The sequence below is a fragment of the Spermophilus citellus genome (genome assembly GCF_964194105.1).
Source record: "Spermophilus citellus genome assembly, chromosome: 9".
Taxonomy (NCBI): Eukaryota; Metazoa; Chordata; class Mammalia; order Rodentia; family Sciuridae; genus Spermophilus; species Spermophilus citellus.
The window spans coordinates 97,563,261-97,583,871 of record NC_138191.1 but is presented as its reverse complement, the minus strand read 5'-3'; the positions used below and the strand labels follow the sequence as shown (position 1 = coordinate 97,583,871).

The 20,611-nt window shown below is 43.7% G+C and overlaps 1 protein-coding gene across 9 annotated transcripts in view; it reads right to left on the bottom strand.

The window, feature by feature from the left end:
• LRP8 (LDL receptor related protein 8) overlaps positions 1–20,611 on the bottom strand; it is a 75,630-nt gene that overhangs the window by 4,151 nt on the left and 50,868 nt on the right. For 7 of the 9 annotated variants that reach the window (XM_081308627.1, XM_081308624.1, XM_081308625.1 and 4 more), the window contains 10 exons: positions 18,857–18,976; positions 18,658–18,783; positions 15,594–15,768; positions 15,015–15,242; positions 13,410–13,528; positions 13,077–13,216; positions 11,509–11,650; positions 10,429–10,581; positions 9,093–9,317; positions 6,989–7,057 (listed from right to left, as the gene is read on the bottom strand). In XM_081308627.1, coding sequence (XP_081164753.1) covers positions 6,989–7,057; positions 9,093–9,317; positions 10,429–10,581; positions 11,509–11,650; positions 13,077–13,216; positions 13,410–13,528; positions 15,015–15,242; positions 15,594–15,768; positions 18,658–18,783; positions 18,857–18,976 — 1,497 coding nt within the window. Of the gene's footprint in view, positions 1–6,988; positions 7,058–9,092; positions 9,318–10,428; positions 10,582–11,508; positions 11,651–13,076; positions 13,217–13,409; positions 13,529–15,014; positions 15,243–15,593; positions 15,769–18,657; positions 18,784–18,856; positions 18,977–20,173; positions 20,213–20,611 lie in introns of all 9 variants that reach the window. The other 2 variants (XM_081308622.1, XM_081308623.1) reach the window with 1 other exon arrangement.

Below are 20,611 nucleotides of genomic sequence, written 5' to 3'. Positions count from 1 at the left end.
AGACAATTTTTCCCCCTTTGCCCTATTGTTGCTGCTTCCTGGAGTCTCTTAAGAAAACCACCCTTTCTATAAATTAGAGGGTGGAGAGTGGGATGAAGCTATGGCCCCACCAAAGAGGGGCAAGACTAGAAGGGGATACAGAGGGAAACACAGGCTTTTCAGTTAGAATAAATGAATTTATTAATGAGTAAAGAAGGCTGTTGAGAGCCACAGCCGAAGGGGCCTCAGCAAACTTCCAGCTGCCAGCTGATGATTGGCTCACAGCGGGCCCCAGCAAACTTCCAGCTGCCAGCTGATGATTGGCTCACAGCAGCCCCAGCAAACTTCTAGCTGCCAGCTGATTGGCTCCTCTGTGGTGATGCTCATTGGGCTGTTTCCCCGCCCTTTCAGACCACGGAGCTGCTCATTGGGGGACTTTTTTGGCTCAGCCCATGCGACCCAGCCAATCGGCCTCAAGAGCAGGAGGAGTGGGGGGGTTGGGAGGTTTGTGGGAAGCCGGTGGTGGCAGTTGGGCTCTGAGGGAATTCCTGAAGAGCTCATGTGGTGTGGCGTGTGTGTTCTAAAAATAAAGTTCATTTCTGCTTGATAAGTGGCTTGTGAATTGTGCCCAGCCAGACTGCGGCATTTGGTGGCCTGTAAGGGGATTAGTCGCCACTCCTAGGCCTCGAAGCGTTTGAGTGGCCATTCTTGATGAGAGATGATGCTAAGGTCTGCACCTGTATCCAGTAGCCCATTAAATTCATGTCCTTGAATATTTAGTTTTAGCATGGGGCGAGAATCTAAATTTAAAGAAAGCATAGCCCAATCTACACCTGTGGAGCTTAATCCCCTGGAACCTCTTTCTACAGTACGACTGGAAAATTTATCATGTAGGCTGGGTATTATTAGTAACTGTGCTATTCTATCTCCTGGTGAAATAACTGATAGACCCTTTGGAGAACTGGCTATAATTTTTATTTCACCTTTATAATTGGGATCAATTACCCCAGGACTTATCATAAGTCCTTTTAGAGTAGAAGAACTGCGTCCCAATAATAAGCCTACTGTTCCTTTGGGAAGAGGTCCTTTTACCCCTGTGGGAATGATTTGAACTCCCATTTCTGGAGTTAGTACTGTTCTGGCGGAGGAGCAGATGTCCAATCCTGCGCTTCCTCTGGTTTGTCTAGTGAGGGATCTAATGGACAACGTGTCCTGGGTACTACCCTGATGGGATTGCTGGGTTCCTCCAGTGCCCCGTATATCTGTGGTCTTGAGCCCCAGAGCATTGGGCCCCCCTCTCCATTTTTTGGCAGTGGAGCCTGATGTCTTTCTCCACCATATCGTGGATAGACACTTGGTCCTTGTTCGTTTTTTGATAACGGAGTACCCTCTATGGTGGTTTGAGAATGGCATTCATTAGCCCAATGTCTCCCTCTATGGCATCGTGGGCAAATACCCGGTATTCTACTCCTTTGATACCTAGTTTTGTTAAACCCTCCTCCTATGGGGCAATTCCTTTTAAAATGTCCTGTTTGTTCACAATTATAGCATGTTTTTGGCCTGGCATCTAAAACCTGTTGTACTGCAGCTGCCAAGACTTGCCCTTGTTCATTAATGTCTCTACATAATTTAATATGTGTTTAAATCTTCATGTTTCCATGGTCTAATGACTTCTCCGCATCAATGATTTGCTTGCTCATAAGCCAGTTGTTTTATTAATGGCATTGCTTGATCTGTATTCCCCAAAACTCTGATAGCTGTTTGAATAAGCCTATCTACAAATTCAGCATAAGGTTTATTAGCTCCTTGTATTACCTTAGATAATTGACCTTGTAAACCTCCATGTCCTTGTAAATTCTTCCATGCCCTAACCGCATCTGCAGCAATTTGTGAGTATATGACAGGATCATATGCAATTTGTTGCTGCTGATCCTCATAAGGTCCCTTTCCTAACAACATATCTAAATTTCTCTGAGGATAACCAGCTGCTGCATTTCACCTAGCCATCTCCTTGCAAAATTCCTCATTGGCAACCTTCCATAACAGGTATTGTCCTCCATTTAGCACAGCTTTACACATACTAGCCCAATCTGCTGGCGTCATGTTCAAGTTGGTAATGGATTCGACCATGCTTACAGTGAAGGGTGCTTGAGGACCATAGGTTGTTACAGCCTCTTTTAGCTGCTTCACTGTTTTGAAATCTAAAGCATGGTGAATTCGCTGCCCTCATGCCTGCTCAAATACAGGGCATGTTAATATTTGAGGTCCTGTCTCAGGATCCCATCTATCAACTATGGGGGGTTGGGGGCCTCCCAGCAAATGGAGGTGGCGCTGTTGGTTGGACACTTACACCCTCTGGTGATAGAAAGGTGTTAGTAGCAGTCTCCTGTTGTAACTTTTCCCCTGATGGCTTTTTCTGCTCTAAACTTTCCTCCTCTGTCTGATTAGCTTGAGAGACCTTCTCTTTTACTTGAATTTTTTCCTCTGTCTGACTAGCTCAAGAGACCTTCTCTTTTACTTGAATCTTTTCCTCTGTCCGACTAACTTGAGAGACCTTCTCTTTTACTTGAATCAATATGTCTTCTCCTTCCTCTACCATTGGCTGAACTGAAGGCTTTGGACTAAACAAACAAGATACGAACGTCCACAATGGCAATGTGCCAACTGGCAGAGTCCCTGGGCTTTTCTTTTCTTTTTAAATCTTCACCATGATGGTTCCATTGTGATATATTTAACAACTCCTCCTTAAAAAGCCATGGGCTATATTTTTGTATTGTATCAACGTATTCCCTGACTGTTCTTGATTTTACTGAGATGCCTCCTTCCTCTAACAATTTACTTAACACTCTTTTGGTTTGTTTTTTACTAATTTCTGATCCCATATTTCTATTATAATACAACCCAACAAGATGACGCCAAACAAAACTGAAACAGAATGAAACAAAAGTGGAACAACAAAAAATCATTATAATAGCCTTTCTATCCTCCTGAAATGTCCATCTGTCCTTTCTCCCTATCTGTTCCTCAGATGTAAATAGTTTTTTCTCAGATGTGAGCGGTTTTTCTTCCGTCTTACACATCTCCAGGGACAGGCAACTTAAAACAAAAGCGAAACAAAACAAAAGAAGAATCTTAAAATGGCTACCCATCCTCTCACCCTGCCCTCAGGGGCGAGCAGTTTATCTTATCACTTACCCTCAGTCATTCCTATATGGGCTGCAGTCTGGCTGGGCACAATTCATGAGCCACTTATCAAGCAGAAACGAACTTTATTTTTAGAACACACACACCACACCACACCACAGGAGCTCTTCAGGAATTCCCTCAGAGCCCAACTGCCACCACCGGCTTCCCACAAGCCTCTCAACCCCACCACTCCTCCTGCTCTTGAGGCCGAATGGCTGGGTCGCATGGGCGGAGCCAAAATAAGTCCCCCAATGAGCAGCTCTGTGGTCTGAAAGGGCGGGGAAACAACCCAATGAGCATCACCACAGAGGAGCCAATCAGCTGGCAGCTATAAATTTGCTGGGGCCACTGTGAGCCAATCATCATCTGGCAGCTGGAAGTTTGCTGGGGCCGCTGTGAGCCAATCATCAGCTGGCAGCTGGAAGTTTGCTGGGGCCCCTTTAGCTGTGGCTCTCAACAGAAGGCAGCACTCTTTAACAAAGCTGGTTAAAAATGGCAAGCAGTTTCATAAGGTAGTAGATAATCTCTGCAAGTACTCTAGTGGAGGCTGGATGATCATTATTTAGGATATCTGATGCTTTTATATCATGCTATTATTGATGGGTTTCTGTTTAAATAAGATGATAATCATTGATACCCACTAAAAATAGGGACAAAGTAAGGATAGTCATTATCACTGCCTCTATTTAATGTCCTTTAGATCTAGCTGTGCAGTAAACCAGATAATAAATTGGAAATTGAAGGGAATAAATACGAGAAAGGAAGAAACCAGACTGCTGTTATTAACAAATATTTGTATGTTTAGAAAGTCCTAGAGAGACAAGTGAAAAACTATTAGAAATAATTTTAGTTTGTCAAGAATCAATATAAAGGTAGGCCTGGTAGCACATGCCTATTATCCCAGTACTTTAGGAAACTGAGGCAGGAGGATCACAAGTTCAAAGTCAGTCTCAACAACTTAACGAGGACCTAAGCAACTTAGGGAGACCCTGTCTCAAAATAAAAATAAAACACTAGGGATATTACTCAGTGGTTAAGCACGCTGGGTTCAATCCCTGGTACCAAAAGAAGAAGAAGAAAAAAAAGGAACCAACACAAAAAATCAATAGCTTCCTTTTTAGTCAGCAATAACCAATTAGAAAATGTAATGAAAAAAGAACACATTCATAATAGCCCAACAAAATCTATAAAATCCTGGAATAACATAATATGAAATGTGCAAGTCTTATGTGATTTTTAAAATTATTCTAAAGGGCATTAAAAAAAGACTGAAATAAAGATGTGATATTCCTGGATAGGAAACTTCAATATTGTAAAATGTAAATTCTTCCCACTTAAATTTATATATCCAAAATGATTTCAATAAAAATCCATCATAATTTTTATAGAATCGACATGATTAAAGTTCATGTTGAAGAGAAACTGAATAAAAATATCCAAGAAAATGCTGTGAGCATAACATATCACAGAGTGCTATGAGTATATAGGAATAGAAATACAATTTGTAAAGTAGAATAAACAGCCCAAAAATATGGGTATGTGAGAAAGATGGCAATTCAAGTCAAAAGGAAAGGATAGACCAATAATGGTTTTGGAGAAACTAGGTAGATTTGTAGGAAAAAAAAATAGTTAAATCTCTCCCTTATACCACATACTCTAAATTCCAAATGGAAAATCTAAATACTAAAAACAGCTTAAAGTATAAGAAGAAAATATTGGGAGATATTTTAATAAAATTCAGAGTAAAAGCTCAGAAATCATAAAAGATTAACAGATCAGATACTTATAAATTTTAATTTATGCATGGCAAAAAATACCATAAACATATATAAAAATCAAGTAGCAGATTGGGAGAAAATATTCATCACATAATTAAAAAGGTTTTAATATTCATCCTGTATAAATATTTCTTTCTCTTTTTTGTACTGGGGATTGAACTCAGGGGTATTCAACCACTGAGTCACACCCCCAGCCCTATTTTGTATTTTATTTAGAGATAGGGTCTCATTGAGTTGCTTGGTGCCTCGCTTTTGCTGAGGCTGACTTTGAACTCGAAATCCTCCTGCCTCAGCTCTGGAGCTGCTGGGATTCTAGCTGTATAAATATTTCTACAAATAAAAAAAAAATGAATAGAAAAATAAGACTGTGAATAGGAAATTTAAGGATGAAATGTAAATAATGGCCAATAAGCTTATGAAAAGATATTCTCTCAGGAAAATAATACTTATCTTTCGCCTTTTGGATTAGCAGAAATTTAAAATTTATTGATTATATTAGGGTGGGTTATATCAATGAAACAGCACGCATGTCTTTCTCTATAGAACATAGGCTGACAGGAGTGGGGTTGATTTGTTTTTCACTTACTCCACTCAAAATAAGGCTGGAATAATAGTCTCTATCATCATCTTATACTGGTTAGCTCTTTCAAGGTCAATTCAAATACTCTCTTCTCTGGAATTATCTTTCCTTCCACTGTTCCTCCACAGAATTATCATGCTGCTATCATATCAAGTCATTATTATATCATGCCTCTATCTAATCTGTCATGCCTCTGTTATGTATTAATATCTACCTTATATGATTATGTTAACTGATTAAAGACTGAAAGTTCTTAGTCTTTATCTTTTTCTTCTCTGCATTCTTGATATAGCATTCACAAAGGGGAGAAGTTTTTTTAACACATTCATTGATTTAACTCACTACCATACTGAGGATTCTCAGGATCAAAGGTCAATGTCCCTATCCTGGAGGTATTCATGGGCATGTAAAGGAGAAAAAAAACTATGAATGGACAATCACAGTTCAAAGATACTGTGAAGAGAGGAAGCTGGCATGAGACATATGTATGAACATCGGGGTAGGGGAATGATTTAACTCCATGGTTCTGTGTGAGGTCATAACCAATATTATACTCTGGCTGTATTGAATTCCATCTAGTTCAGCCTCTCCATTCCCATCCCAAACCATTTCCCATTCCTGGCTTTGCTCATGCTGTCTTCATGCTTTCATTGCTCTTGATTTTTCTTCACTTGTCTGACTCAGCTATAAATGTATCTCATGTATATGATGTTGAGGATGGAACCCAGTGCCCCACACATGTGAGGCAAGCGCTCTGCCACTGAGTCACAATCCCAGCCCCATCATCATGTATCATTTCACTAGGAAACTTTCCCTGCCCTCTTTCTTCCTCTCTCTCCCAGGCTAAGTTAAGTACTTCCTCAACACTTTCACTAAACTCAGTGCATAGCTTAGTCTTAGGACTTACCATGTCATAATGAACTTATCTATGTTATGTGTCTTTTCAATAAGACTTAACTTATGTAGGAAAGGACCAAATCTTATTCATCTTTAGTCACCTTTCCTCCCCTTAATCACAATTTGGCATATAGTAGCTCCTTCATAAATGTTTGTTGAAAACCAGAAAGAAAGCAAAACAGTATGACCTATTCAAGGGATGGCAAATATCCCTACTCATTTGTTCAACATATATTTAATTTAAGTTTCTATCATGTGCCAGACTTTGCTAGGAGCTAGGGAGAGTAGTAAGCAAGAGAGACACCAGCCCTGTCCTCAGGGAGCATTCAGTTGGGTTTCATGTGGTGGGAGTGCAGAGTATGAATGAGAGGGGGTGGGACATGCAAACTGGATCATCACTTAGGGCCAGGTCCTAAAGAGCCTTATGTGCCAGGTGACAGGAAGGCTGCTGGGGCAGAATGAGTCAACGAGGCAAGTCAGTGTGACATGTTATCCTCCCTCTAGTGCCTTTCCCCAAGAGCTGGGCAGGGTCTCTCTTTTCTCTCCAGTGACAAGGGGCCACACTCACCTATGGGCGCAATAATCCCAATGACAGCAGCAGTAACTGTTGAACCCATTTTGCCGCCTTCATTCCCATCTGCAAAATACAAACATTGGCAGAATAATACTCCATTAGAGTGAGTCCAAGCCTTTACTGGCCTCAAGCAGTAAGAACTACCCAACTGCTTCTCATCCTCACTTTAAATGATGATTGGCTAATGCTTAATAGTACAGTATTCCTAAATGCTATCCAACTCCTGTGAGGCAAACAGGACAGAAGGTGTTATCTCCATTTCACAGAGGGAGAAATTATATCTTAACAGATAAGTGGCTGGGACTTGAACTCAGAACTGGTGACTCAAGCCCCACACCCTTCGGATAGCATCACAGGCTGGGGAGTATGTAAGGCAGGGTGAGCACTTAGATTTTTATGTTGCTGAATGACTGGATCAATTGCATTTTTCAGCCACTGTTTATTGCATTGTCTATGGTACTGATGGTCTGTCTGTCCATCTGTATTAATAGTTTATTTTTCTTAAGTAATTAATGGGGCATAATAATGTAATGGAATCAAGAGCCCAGGCTCCTGCATCAGAATTTGGGGCTCATGTCCTATTTTACTACTCATTACTTGTGTGACCTTGAGCAAGTTTATATAAATATAAATACAGATATAGATGTATATGTATCTATCTATATAAATGAAAATACTCACTATCATGTTATATTTCTTTATCTTTAAAAATGGAGATAACATTATTATTTTCTTCTAGGGAAATGTAAGGATTAAATGAGATAATTCATATAAAATATTAGCACAGTGCCTGATACAGCCTTGCCTGGTTCAGAGGGCAATGCATGGGGTATGGGTTGTTGTGAGATCTACATCTAAAAATATAGGCAAATACACATTCTAAACTGGAAAATACTTGGGAAATGTCCTGTATTTTCTAAAAAGTATGCTGTGTCATCCCTTCTCACTCTCACAAATATCTTCATTATAGTATATTTACAGTACTTTGTAGCTTAAAAGCGTTTTTCCTTTGGATCCTCTTAACAGCCCTGTGAGGCATGAAGAGAAGCTGTTATCCACATTTGCTCCGAGTGAGGAGATGACTGTTCCCTGGCAATGGCCCATCCTTTCAGTGTATCTGTTTTTCTGATTCACCTCAAGTCAATCTAACTATTGAAGGGAGAAGAGGGCTTGCATTGCTTACAAAACTAACTGTGGAAGTGCTGCCGTCCTCTCACTCTGGGGCCACAGCAAACACTGAGAGTGAAATTAAACCTACTGCTTCACAACGCCCATGGGGAGGTCAGAGGCTCTGACCCCAGATGAGAGGAACTGGAATTGATGTGTTCCACTTGCCTCTCCAAACTTCAGGTGAGTTCTCAACTCTAAAAATTCAGCTTCTGCTGGCAAAACGGGCCTAATCAGAAAGGTGTCACCAGGCTGCTTGGTTTCTGGGCCATCCATGAATAGAAAAAAATGTTAAAACATAGTTTATCCTTTTATATGAACTCCCCCTGGCAGGTAACTCAATTAAAAAGGTATTTGCTCATTAATGAGATAAAATAGTTCTAGCAGTGACAATTACTGTTCCCAGTGATTTAATAAGTGGTGAACTTAATTATTTTCAGCCCAGGGTATGGGAACAGGAATGAGTAGACCATAGCTAAGGATGTTAACATTTGGGCAGCTCAATGAGGATGCTGGGAACTGAGATCAGAGCTTTCCAACCCTGAGGGACACCTTTCCTACACATGTCAATAACTCATAAAGCTCAAATGTACATCCAGGCAGCAGAGGCTATTTATGTGCTTCCATTTATACTGCCTCCTTTGTCTCTTTTGGCAAACTTGGGAAGCAGGCAGGGAGTGCGTTGTTATTATTTTCTCTTTGTAGGGAAAGAAAATGAGGCTGAGAGATAGGCTATAGCTTCCCTACAGATCCCCTATAAGTTAGGGGCATCTACGACTCCTAAATCACAGTTGGCATTCTCTTTCCCTCTGCTTCTTTCTCAGAGATATGCAGCATTCAGCTCTGGTCTAATCTCTCTTCCCACACATTCCCATCCTGCTTCCACAGGACCCTCCCATGTCATGAAAGAATACAGAGCTCATTTCCTTACAATGCTGGGAGTGGTTGCTGGTTGCAGGGCTTGGGGTAGATGGGCTGATGCTGGGAGCCCTGGGGACACTAACTGAGCTTGGGACGGCAGCTGCCAGGCTTGGTGTGTCTGTGCTGTGATTCTGGTAAGTGGGGCTGTGGATGGTGGTCCCAGGTGCTCTTGTGATGGCAGCTACTGTTCTCGTCGTAGTAGAGGCTAACGTCGTAGTTGAGGTAGATTGAGGTGCTGGAGGGAAAAGACCATGGAGGTCACTTGGACAGAGCATTTTGTTGCTTTAGTGCCTAGGTTATTGTCTTGATGAATTACACGTAGAAACTTATTCTCATGGCTTAGTTCAAATGCCACTCTGGTGAGACCCTGCCTCATCCCTCTGAATAGGCCACGATCTTCTCTTGAGCCAAGTCCTAAGCACTTTACTTTGATTCAAAAGATGAGTCATTAAACCATGCTATAGAATTAAGTGTGGGAAAGACCACTGTAAAAGACTAGAGGGAAGGGAAATCATAAATCTAGAAGCATTTTACTGTGGTATTATAATATCATTAGGTTTAAATTCTTATTCCACTTTAAACAATGGAACCTGGAAATCATATATGGTACAGGAAACCTGTGCTCATATAAAAGGTCTTGGCTTTACATCAAAATTGGGAAATAAACATAATTTATGTGGTTCAACTATTATATGATGATTAGTCCTAGTCACATCACAAAAGGGCTTCTAATGTAGTTCTAGGTAAGAAATAGGCAAACACATAACCATCCGTATATAAATAGTAACCAAAGCCATGGAGATAAAGGATTCTTAACTTGGGGTTTTCAGGGAGTTCCAGAAACCACCTACAAATTGAATTTAAAATATTTTGTGGCCAGGTATGATGTAATTCCAACTACTTGGAAGGCTGTGGCAGGAGGATCATAAGTTCAAGGCCAGCCTCATCAACTTAGTGAGACCCTATCTCAAAATAAAAATAAAATGTCTAAGAATGTAGCTCAGTGGTAGAGTTCTTGCCTAGCATGTGTGAGGCCTTGGGCTCAATACCAATACCACCACCACCACCACCACACACACACACACACACACACACACACACACATATACTCTAACAACTGAGTTTTACATTATTATTATTAATGTATATGTGCATTTTTTCTTGGGAGAAGAGAAAACCTTGACAGGCCTCTGGGGACATGCACATTCAAGGAAGGTGGAAAAAAAGGAGTGTGCAAAGGCAACAAGTAGCCAAAAAAGATGGAGGAAAACTAGGAGCATATTATGTCCCAGAAGTCAAGGGGGAGATTTCTGCCAGAGGCCACCCCTCCTGGAAGCTCTGCTTACCTCGATAACACCTCTTCATGTCTGGGCCCAGCCACATGGTGTCAGGACAGGCACATGTGTACTTGGGAGAATGGCTGGAGATTTGAGGAGCAGGAAGGCACAGGTACTCACAGCCTCCATTAGGCTGGGCACTCAGCTCACAGGCATCTGCAGCTAATGGCAGAGAGAGAGAGAATTAGGGCACAAATAGGACATGCTATCTTCCCACCTCCCATTGATGAGGCTCCTCCCACTTGGCTTGCTCAAAAAGCTTTCCCTACTTATTTGCTCCCATCCAAGGTCTTGCACATGCTAAGTAAGCACTCTACCAACTGAGCTACATCCCTAGCACCCCCTACAATTATATTGAGCACCTTCCAATACTATACCTCGTGCTTTATTTCTATTCTCATTTGATTCTTACAATTCTGAGAGATGGGTGTTATGTTAGATTCCAAAAACTCATGACCCCACCCCCATACCCCATAACATATGCCACATCTCTTAAATTTCTAGATCTAGAATCAGGCACCAATCCTATCTCCTTACCCTCCTTTGCTTCCCCATCTTCACCCTGGCAGCCAACACTTCAGTTACAGTTAGAATTAGTACATCCTAGTAATAGGGAACAAGACAACCTAGAGGAATGATCCTGGATTCTATATCCAGCCAACAGCTGACTTACTGTACAGACCTATGACACTTAAGTTTATACTATTGCAAAATGGGTACAAATAGCAAATAAGAAGTAATGTGTCATAGCAGAAGAAACTCTGGAATCAGACCTGAATTTAGATTTTAGTTTTACTACCTGCTAACATTAATTTATCTCTCTAAACCTCAGTTTCCTCAGCTGTTAAAGGAGAAGAACAATATGTACCCTTTGTAGGATCAGAAAAAATAAGAAATTTACAGATTTATTTATACCCAGCCTTATTTCGCAAAAAGCTTGAGGCAAAATAAGACAAAATATGTGATGATAAAGCACTCTATCAACAAGAGACAGTTGTTATGCTGAACCGTGATATAAATGTGAACATGGTCTGTTTCATGGCAGGAGAGGACCAAGGGACCAAGGACCAGAGACCAGGGAAGGCTCACCTCTTGGCTGCTTCAGTTCATGGAAGATGACAATATCATGTGGGTTGTTGAGGTTCTCAGCCAGGATGGAGATTTCTAGGCCATTGAGCCGATTTGCACTGAAAATGGCTTCGTTCTCCAGGTCTGTCCAGAATACCTTGTCCTGTAAAGGCACAGATATGGAGGGTAGGAGGCCTAGAGTCTAAGCTCATGGACTCAGTCTGAGGGCTTGGACCCAAATTATAGTCATAAGAATTGCCCTGATATTTCCCCTGAGCTATCCTATCCACAGATTCTCAGAGGACTGAGAATTAGCCTATGATCTATGATGTCAACACTCCTGGTTCTCTATTCTCTTTGAGGATTACTTGGTGATTCTGTTCTTTGACCTGAAGGCCACAAACTAACTCACTAATGCTAAGCTGGGCCTGATTCCTGGGCCAGTAGAAACCCAAGGTTAGATCTCTATAGTTATTACTATCACTGGAGTCAGGGACCAAGACTGTAGAGGATACATGAGCTACTGAGTACTATCTGCTGCTGGGCTTCCTACAGCCTCTGATACACATCTAATACACATAAGTCCATGTGGTTAGTTCATTCAAGCCTACATGTGCATCTGCAGGCAATCCACAGTTACTGTGGTATAATCATGCATCCTTATCCACAGATCCAGACTCATACCTAAATGTTCCCCTACACACATAAAGGCATACTTGTACCTAAATAAACTTGTCTAAATACTGGTGGACATATTTACATCAATAATATGATACAGGCACCAGTGCATACAGGAATGGATATTTTTACTCTGATGTACTATACATACACATGAACATACACAATACTTTACACAAAACACAAATATGCTCGAGCACACATATATGTGTCCAAACACACCTGCCTTTTGAAGCAGGGGCTGAACTTAGAGATGGAGCTTTGCCCACAATTCCAGAGCAATGCTGAGTGAAGCTGCTCCAAGAAAATATTATCAAAGCCCACCATAGACTACTGTCTCCTCATTTTTTGTTAGCAGAGTTAGTCTCAGGGAAGAGACTGATGTGTAAGATCTTGGTAGATTCTGTCTTCCTTGTTCCCCAGGAGGAAAGATTGTTGGGATCAGGGCAGAGAAGGGCCCTGACTCCTCACCTTCTGGGGAGCTTCTTGAGGACTGGGATAGTGTCTGATTTATTTCTATGACCCCAAGTTCTGGTAAAGGTCAATAGAAGTATGCTGAATTGCATGGCATCTCTCAGGCCATTTCCTACAGAAAATGACTCTAAGGAAACATATATTCATTTCACCTTCCCTTCCTCCCTTTTTTGGGTGCTGGATGCTGAGGTTGGAAGCATCCATATCTAGCAGTCACCTATAAGAAGTGCTCTGAGAGAGGCTTCTAGGAAGAGAGCACAGGAAAGACTACCTGGCCCTTGTATTCAGGCAGCTATCAATTTGTGTACAAACATGTCAGCTGGCTTCCCTGTTCCTTTGTTTCCATTTGGACAAGTCTCAGGGAGGCATCCTATTTGAACAGCCTTCTCTAGGCTTCAGCTTCTTGGCAGGGTCATGCCTCCCTTCACAGGACTCACCTCAAACACAGCTATCCCAAAGGGGTGGCTTAGGAAGTCAGGAGAGAAAATCAGCATTTTTCTGTTGCTTCCGCTGAAGTCAATGCTGGATAGCTGGTGCAGCTTGGAGTCCACCCAGTACAATCGCTGGTTCAGTAGATCTTGGAGAGGAAGAAGGGGAGGAGGGATCAGGGTTAAGATCTTTGTACCTCCCCACTGCCTACATTCCCAGGCCTCAGACTGCACCCAGCCTAGGGCAACAACCATCAGGGAATGAAGCCACTGGCACCATGAGGAGGACCTAGAAACAAGAGCCATGGAGTTCCAGACAGTCATCAGGAAAATAGGGCTCACCTAGGGTGATTCCGTTGGGCCATTCAATATTGTCTGATACCAGTGTTTGCCGGTCCACACCATTGAGCCCAGACTTCTCAATCTTGGCCTGGTACCCCCAGTCAGACCAATACATGAACCTGAAATATAAAAGAACTCAATTTGGCTTCTTGTTAGGGATATGATTGGGGTGGGCTGATTCATTAAGGCTCAATGACCCACGGACTAATTAAGGATTATACATTGTAGGAACTAGGAATACCTCTGAAATCCTTTGGAATCATCAAAGCATAGAATTAGCAGACACTTTAGCCTTCATCTAAGAACCTGGAGAAGCCTAGACTCCCTGAATCTACACAGTCTCAGCTGAATAGTCTATGAGCCCATCTTTCCCATTTCTCGAAACTCTAATCAGAGCCTTAGCGTGTCAGTGTGGGAAGGGTTCTGTAAACTTTCTCTTTCTTGGTTCAGAAAGGAGAAAGTGGATGACCTTCTCAATTGGGTAGCCCTCCCTGCTCCTGAATCCTCAGGCCGACTAGGATTGGTAGCAGCTGACCATTGTAATTCCAAGATAGTGCATTAGACCTCACTCCTTTGTAAATAGTTGCTTTATTAAACCCTATTCCAATATCTTACTTTGAGTATGCAGTGCATTTCCTGCTAGGACCCTGACAGAGCCATAATGGAATAGGGCAGGTTTAGGGGACAGGATATGGCAGGTGCTGCACCAGGTCTGCATGAGAACATGCAGTGAACAGGACTGAGGTGAGGGTTAATGAGGCCGCTGAGTGTCTTAGAGTACCGTGCTAGGAGCACCTGACTCATGCTCAGTAAATGGCAGCTATTACTTCCCAAGGCCTCACAAACATGCTCATGTGGCCTGACTTGAAGAAGAGTATTTTTTCATTTGTTTAACAACTAAAGAAACAGCAGAGGAAGAAGCTAGCAAGGCTTCACATGATACTTCTATTTAAAAGGTCCTATTCTGTTCAGTTCCTAACTTGTAAAACAGATACGGGCAGAGCAAGGCAGCCTAGTTGATGAGGAGTTCAGAGACTAGGCAGCTGAGGTGGGAATAGAGGTGGGTAGCCTAGAACAGAGCAGACCTAGTGACTTGGTCCTCAAATCTTGCTAGCTGTCCTGCAGACATGTTTCATTTAACTACTGAGGCCAATGGAGGAAGTTATACAGAGACAGATTTGGGATTATGAGGGAAAAAACTGACTTTCCAGTGGGCAGAGCTGACCCACAATATAATAGGTCCTATGGGAAGTAATGATCTCCTGCCCCCAGAAGTGTTTGAGCAGCTGCCAGATGTCCATCGGCAGCAGGCTGAGGAAAGGCCTCTGCCCAGGAGCTTCTACCAGGCCATCTCCAGAACCTTGCTGTGCTCCGAGACATGCTAATTCTATAACGCAGTGGAGTGGGGAGTTGGGGGAGAACCCTGGCAAATAATGTCCAAAGAACCCCTGGTCTGGGATTAATAGGATAAAGGCTGTGCATGGACTTTCTTCCCCATGGCCTGTGTCTGAGCCACCCAGAATCTTCTAGGCAGCTCTTGTGACAGACATGTGAGGACTGAGCACCTACAGTCGTGGAATGGGAAGTTTAGGTGGGGACACTCACCCTCGCAAAGGGTCGACAGCAATGGCCCGGGGTTCACTGAGGTCACGGCTGAAGAGAGTGCATCTGCGGCCACCATCAACTGTGGCCACTGAGATGGTCTTATTGCCTGAATCTGTCCAATAGATGTGCTTGTGGACCCAGTCCACTGCCAGGCCTTCTGGAGAGTGTAGCTGCTCATCAATGAGGACCTCCTGCTCTGCTGGGTCACTGGCCTTGTCCATGTAGGCACTTAGGAGAAACCAGAGCTGGTGTGAGCAGATATTCCACTTATGGGCCCATCTGGAGCTGCCCATGCACCCTTTTTCTTCCCTTAGGATCATGACAGTGATTTTAGAAGAATTTGGCTAATTTACATTCAAAATGTTCCCTGAGCCACCAGAATAGTTATAAAGGCATGAATCAGCACAGTCTCTAGTCTGGTGAGCTCAATTTAGTGGGGGACTGAAGCTTGTGGCTAGGTACAATGTGCAACTCCTTAGAAACCCTAGAGGCAGAGGCTACCCTTCCCCTCCTCCTCTGTCAGCTGCTCTTTACCCTTTCCCCTCCAAGCCTGGAGGGTGCATGAGACATGCCACTCACCTATAGATCTTGCGGTAGGAGAGGTCACACCAGTAGATACGATTGGTTGCAACTTCCACATCTAGTGCCACAACATTCTTGAGCATGGGGATGAGTCGAGAGTAGTCCCGCTTCACCAGGTCTATCTTCCGCACCTCATGCCGGTTGGTAAAGATTAGAGACGGGCTCTTGCCAGCTGCCATGCAGGGAAGTGAGAGAGGCTCAATGTAAGAGACAGGAAGGGAGTCTGGAGAATAAGTCTCTGTCACTAGATTGCTGGGTAATGGCTCATTTTCTTGTAAAATAGGGGTGATAATCCTTACTCCACAAGTATAGAGGAGCAGATGAAGTGAGTATAAAAAGCACAAGATGCAAAGTATCACATATGAAAGGAGTTCTTTCTTTTCATTAAATATAACCCCCCCAAATCTTTTACAACTCCCCATTTCCTCCTTCGGCCTGCACCGAGGCCTTCTGAAGTATCCAGACTCATCAATCATCCCCCAACACTCCTTGATTCCAGCTACAGACTGACTGTCATAACCTAGCCAGGGCAGGGCTGTGCTGCCTTGGACCTGTGCTCACATCCTCCTCTCCACCTAAAATGCATTTCTTCCCAGCAACTTGCACCCTTCTTTGCCTGAGACCCCATTGCCATAGTTCAAGAAGGGGTCATCTAATTAAGGAAGTGCCTTAGAAGTACGGCGCAGAATGGAGGACAGAAATCAGATCCTTGGGGAGGCTGCTGTGAGTTTTTCATGTTGTGAGTCTTTAGTTTATACAGAGTGTGTCTGGGAACATGACAAGAGATGAAGCTGCAGAGACAGACAAGCCACATGACAAAGGATCCTGTGAGCTGGGTGAAGTTTGCTTTATCAGTGGCAGAGTGGGACATGTGTGATATCTAACACACATTATATACATGCAGCGGACATAATACACAACTGCCCATGTATACACAAAATCCATTTTTAGAGTTAGGGTTAGATTTTAGGAAGATCATCACTGAACTAGACATTCCTGGCTACTCCAAATGGACAGACTCTCCCAGGCAGTTTTCATATGTACCCGGCTACTCTTGAGCATCAACACTGTCTGAGCGGCAGCTCCAAGAAATACCTGTCCCTGGAGCTGCCTGTGTCTTCTCCTTCTCATATTTTCCAGTTGACACTTTTGCCAGCCACCTGGTCACTGAAACTGTGCATCTGAGCCAGGCTAATGTGTTCCCTGGGGGCAGGGTAGGACCAGCACAAAGCATGTAAGGTCTGGGGCTGGGTGTATGACCTGTGTATAGTGATGAAGACTTTTACAAAGAGGGTCAGGGAAAGAGGGAGGCTATGATACAAATAAAGAGCCCATAAAATAGGGCTTAAGTGCAGGCAGGGGCAAGGAGGAAAGCTAGGCTCTAAGACCAGCTCTGCCACTGACAGACTGATTTTCCTCCCCAACTTGACCTCTCTGAAATTAGGAGCTGGGTTAGAGGGCATCTCAAGTTGTTTTTAATAAAGAATTATGACAGTAAGAGAGACGGTGTGTTTATGACTTGCATTTCTATGTAAATGTACTTTAGATATCCTTACATATATACACTGAATTTTATATATACATGAATAGTTGTTTATTGTCCCTACTATAGATAATGTGTCACATGTCCTATGTGGAAGTTAAAAACAGACTATGTGGTACACGTGACGCGGGTGTTACATAGTGTATAGTGTAGGTGTATATTTTTTGGATTTATGGGCTAATATTAAGCATCATGGCTGTTGTGTTGTTTTAATCTCTATGTTATATGATGTATTTAAGTGTATGAACTCCAGACTAATGCTTCCAACTGTCTACTCATAGCCCTACTTGGACATTTAAATGGTTTCTTATACTCATCAAGTCCAAAACAGGCTAACATTCCTCCAAAACTGATTCTCTCACCATCTTTCCCAAGTCCAAAAATAGTGATCCTATTTTTTTTGTTGCCTGGCCCAAAACTTTGGAGTCATCTTTCACTCCTTTTTCTCTCACTTCCCACATTCAATTTATAAGCAAATCCTGTTGGCTGGCCTTCAAAATATAACCACAGTCTGTTCACTTCTCAATATTCCCCCTGCAACCACCCTGTCCCACGCCACATCACCCCTCTCTTTACTGAGATAACCTCTCCAGCGGTTTCCATTTCCTTGCTTGCCCTCTGCAGTCTGTTCTCCACGCTGCAGCCAGACAGTCTGAATGGCACACTGCATTCTCCCTCTACTCAAGTCCCTTCTGTCAGGAAATGTAGTCAGCCCCTAATAATAGTCTAGAAGGCTTTTGGGGATCTGTCCTGAGTCACCTCACTAACTTCATCTCTTTCTAGTTTCCTCAATTCAACCACCCCGCCTTCCTCACTCTTCCTTCAACATGTCAGGCATGTTCCTGCCTTAGGACTTTTGCATTTTTGATTCCTTCAGCCTGAAATGTATTTTTGCAGGTAAGAGGTAGCTCACTCCTTCACTTCCCTTAGGTCTTTATTCAAATGTCACCTTCTTAATGAGGGCTCCCCTGATCATTCTATTTAAAACTAAAACCCACTACCCTCTAGACTTCCCCATCCCCATTTCCTACTTTATACTTCTCTTTAGCCCCTATCACCATCTTCTAGACTATATTTTATCCTGATTTCTTGTCTGTCTTACCCATTAGAATGTAAGTATACAAGGGAAGATGAGGATTTGTGTACTGCTGAATCCCCAGTTCAATATAAAGAATTAAATAAGGTGAATTAATTCAGTTGGCTAAATGATCAATGTGTAGGACTACATGTCACGGTTTTTGTGTGGAATGCTCATGCTCTGCATGTGGTCCCAGGGTGCCTATATATTGTGTTGTGCAAGTATAGTCTCTGGGGGCCATATTGGAAGCTATTTGTAGTGTCCATATGGGTTACTGTATACTATACTGTGTATGTGATCTATTTCTACACTTTGAGCACAGTATGTGCAACCTGCCTTCTATATGTGGGTGCACATGACTATAACCACTCTCACATATGTGAGGGCTTGCTGTTTCATGTAGCCCCATAGAGCAGTGGATAGCCTTGGGATGTCCATACCCACAGCCTTGCAGTTCTTGGTCAATGTGTCCATCTCATAGCCAGGGTGACACTCGCACTTAAAGTATCCCTTGTAATTCACACAGATCTGGCTGCAGGCATCTGGGTCCTCACACTCATCAATGTCTGTGGGGAGGAGCAGAGGTCAGAACTGGTAGGAGGATCTGCCTCTCCTTGGGCAGATAGGAGGAGATCTCACCGCCACAGGTCTTCTGGTCCAGAAGCCGGAAGCCCGCTGGACAGGTACACTCAAAGCCAATCTTGAGGTCAGTGCAGATGTGGGAACAGCCTCCATTGTTTTGCAGACACTCGTTCAGCCCTAGGGAGGGATGCAGGCTCCTGAGAGTCCAAGAGCCCAGAAGGGATGGGAGCAAGGCAGGGGTGGGGGGCAGAGCCTCAGTGCAGCAGAACTCCCACAGAGCCAAGATGGCTGGAGATCTGGCTGAGCCTCAGCCCTCATTAACCAGGAGAGAACAGATTCAGAGAGGGCAGGTCCTTGGCCTTCCAGGCCAGGGGTCTGTCCACCTCCAGGCTGAAGGCAGTAGGCTTTTTCTGGTGGTCTGAGGTCTTTACTTTCACAATCATGTTTCCTATGATCCCTATTTCCTCACTACCTCTAAGATGAAGGGGCCTGCATGTGTAACATCCAACCTTGGGATACCCCAAGAGTGCCTTCTGAAATGCCCCCGCTCACACATCTCCAGCTTAGGGAGCCCACTTCCCTCCCGGGGAATAACAATGCTCCTTATGAAGTTCTTCCTCATAGGATATGCCTCCTCCAACTTGGCCCCCACTCCCAGTTCTGCTATATGGGCTTGGCCAGGGTGCAGGGGCTCCCTCAGAACTTCCTTAAAGTGCTTATTTCTGGCTCCCTGCCATTTAGTTGCCTTTCTCTGGACATATTCCATCTGTTCACGTCCCTCTCTGGGTAGGGGACAGAATCAGGAGTCTGAACAACATCCTTGCCCCTTACCAGGCTTGAGGCTATCTAAGACTCCTAGGTCAGGCCTTTTCCTACACAGACCTGTGGCTGAGTCAGTTCTCTCCTATATGAATCAATACAATGGACTTTTTTCCAACTCCTCCACTCTCAGCACCTGTCCCTGTTCCTCCACCTAGTCAAAGGCCTGGTCCCAATATTACCAACTGCTTCAAGGGATGAAGGGATGTCAGGAGGTCATCTGGGTCTGCTTTCCCCATCCTCCACTCCCTCACCAACTTCTGGAAGGTCCTAGGGGAAGTCAGGGAGTCCAGGACCAAGGCTCACCAAGTTCTCACAGCATCTTCTGAGCTTTAGAATCACAGAAGGTTAATTCTATAAGCCAAGGAAAGGTGCCACACCACCCCCTTTGCCCACCAGGCTCATGCACTGCCACTTCAGCCAAGTCAAGCAGAGCTGAGCTGAGCCAGCCATGGCCATGCATACAGCTGGTCTGAGCTGCCCACCCCAGGCCATGCACAGCTGTGGGGTTCCCCACCTCCAGCCTGAGCCATGCTTAAGGAATGTCCCCTTTACCCCTGGGCCTCCTCCTGTTTCCCTGGAATGTTGGTGCAACTGAAAGAACAAGACCATAGCAACCCCATGACTCATGGATCCAGGGAAACCTCAGACACCTGAGGATGGACTGAGCCATGGTAGCTTTGGAGTAGTTGGGGCAGGGGTGGGGGTGGGGTCACCTTCAGGACTCATTCTATCACCCCAAATCTTTCCTGACCTTTCTGGTACCATATTATTCCCTGAGCGCCATCCATTCATTTCTTTCATTCACCTGCTACCTCATTCATGCATCCACTCGCTTCCTTCCTCTTCTTTCACAGGTAGCAGCATCTCTATGATTCTATTTACTGAGCATTTGATGGAGTGGCATGTAGGCTGGCTCTGAAAGGGGAAAGCTCACAGTGACTCTGGCTTCTAATGAAAGAAACAGAGTTCTCCAGGACTGATCTGGGTTGG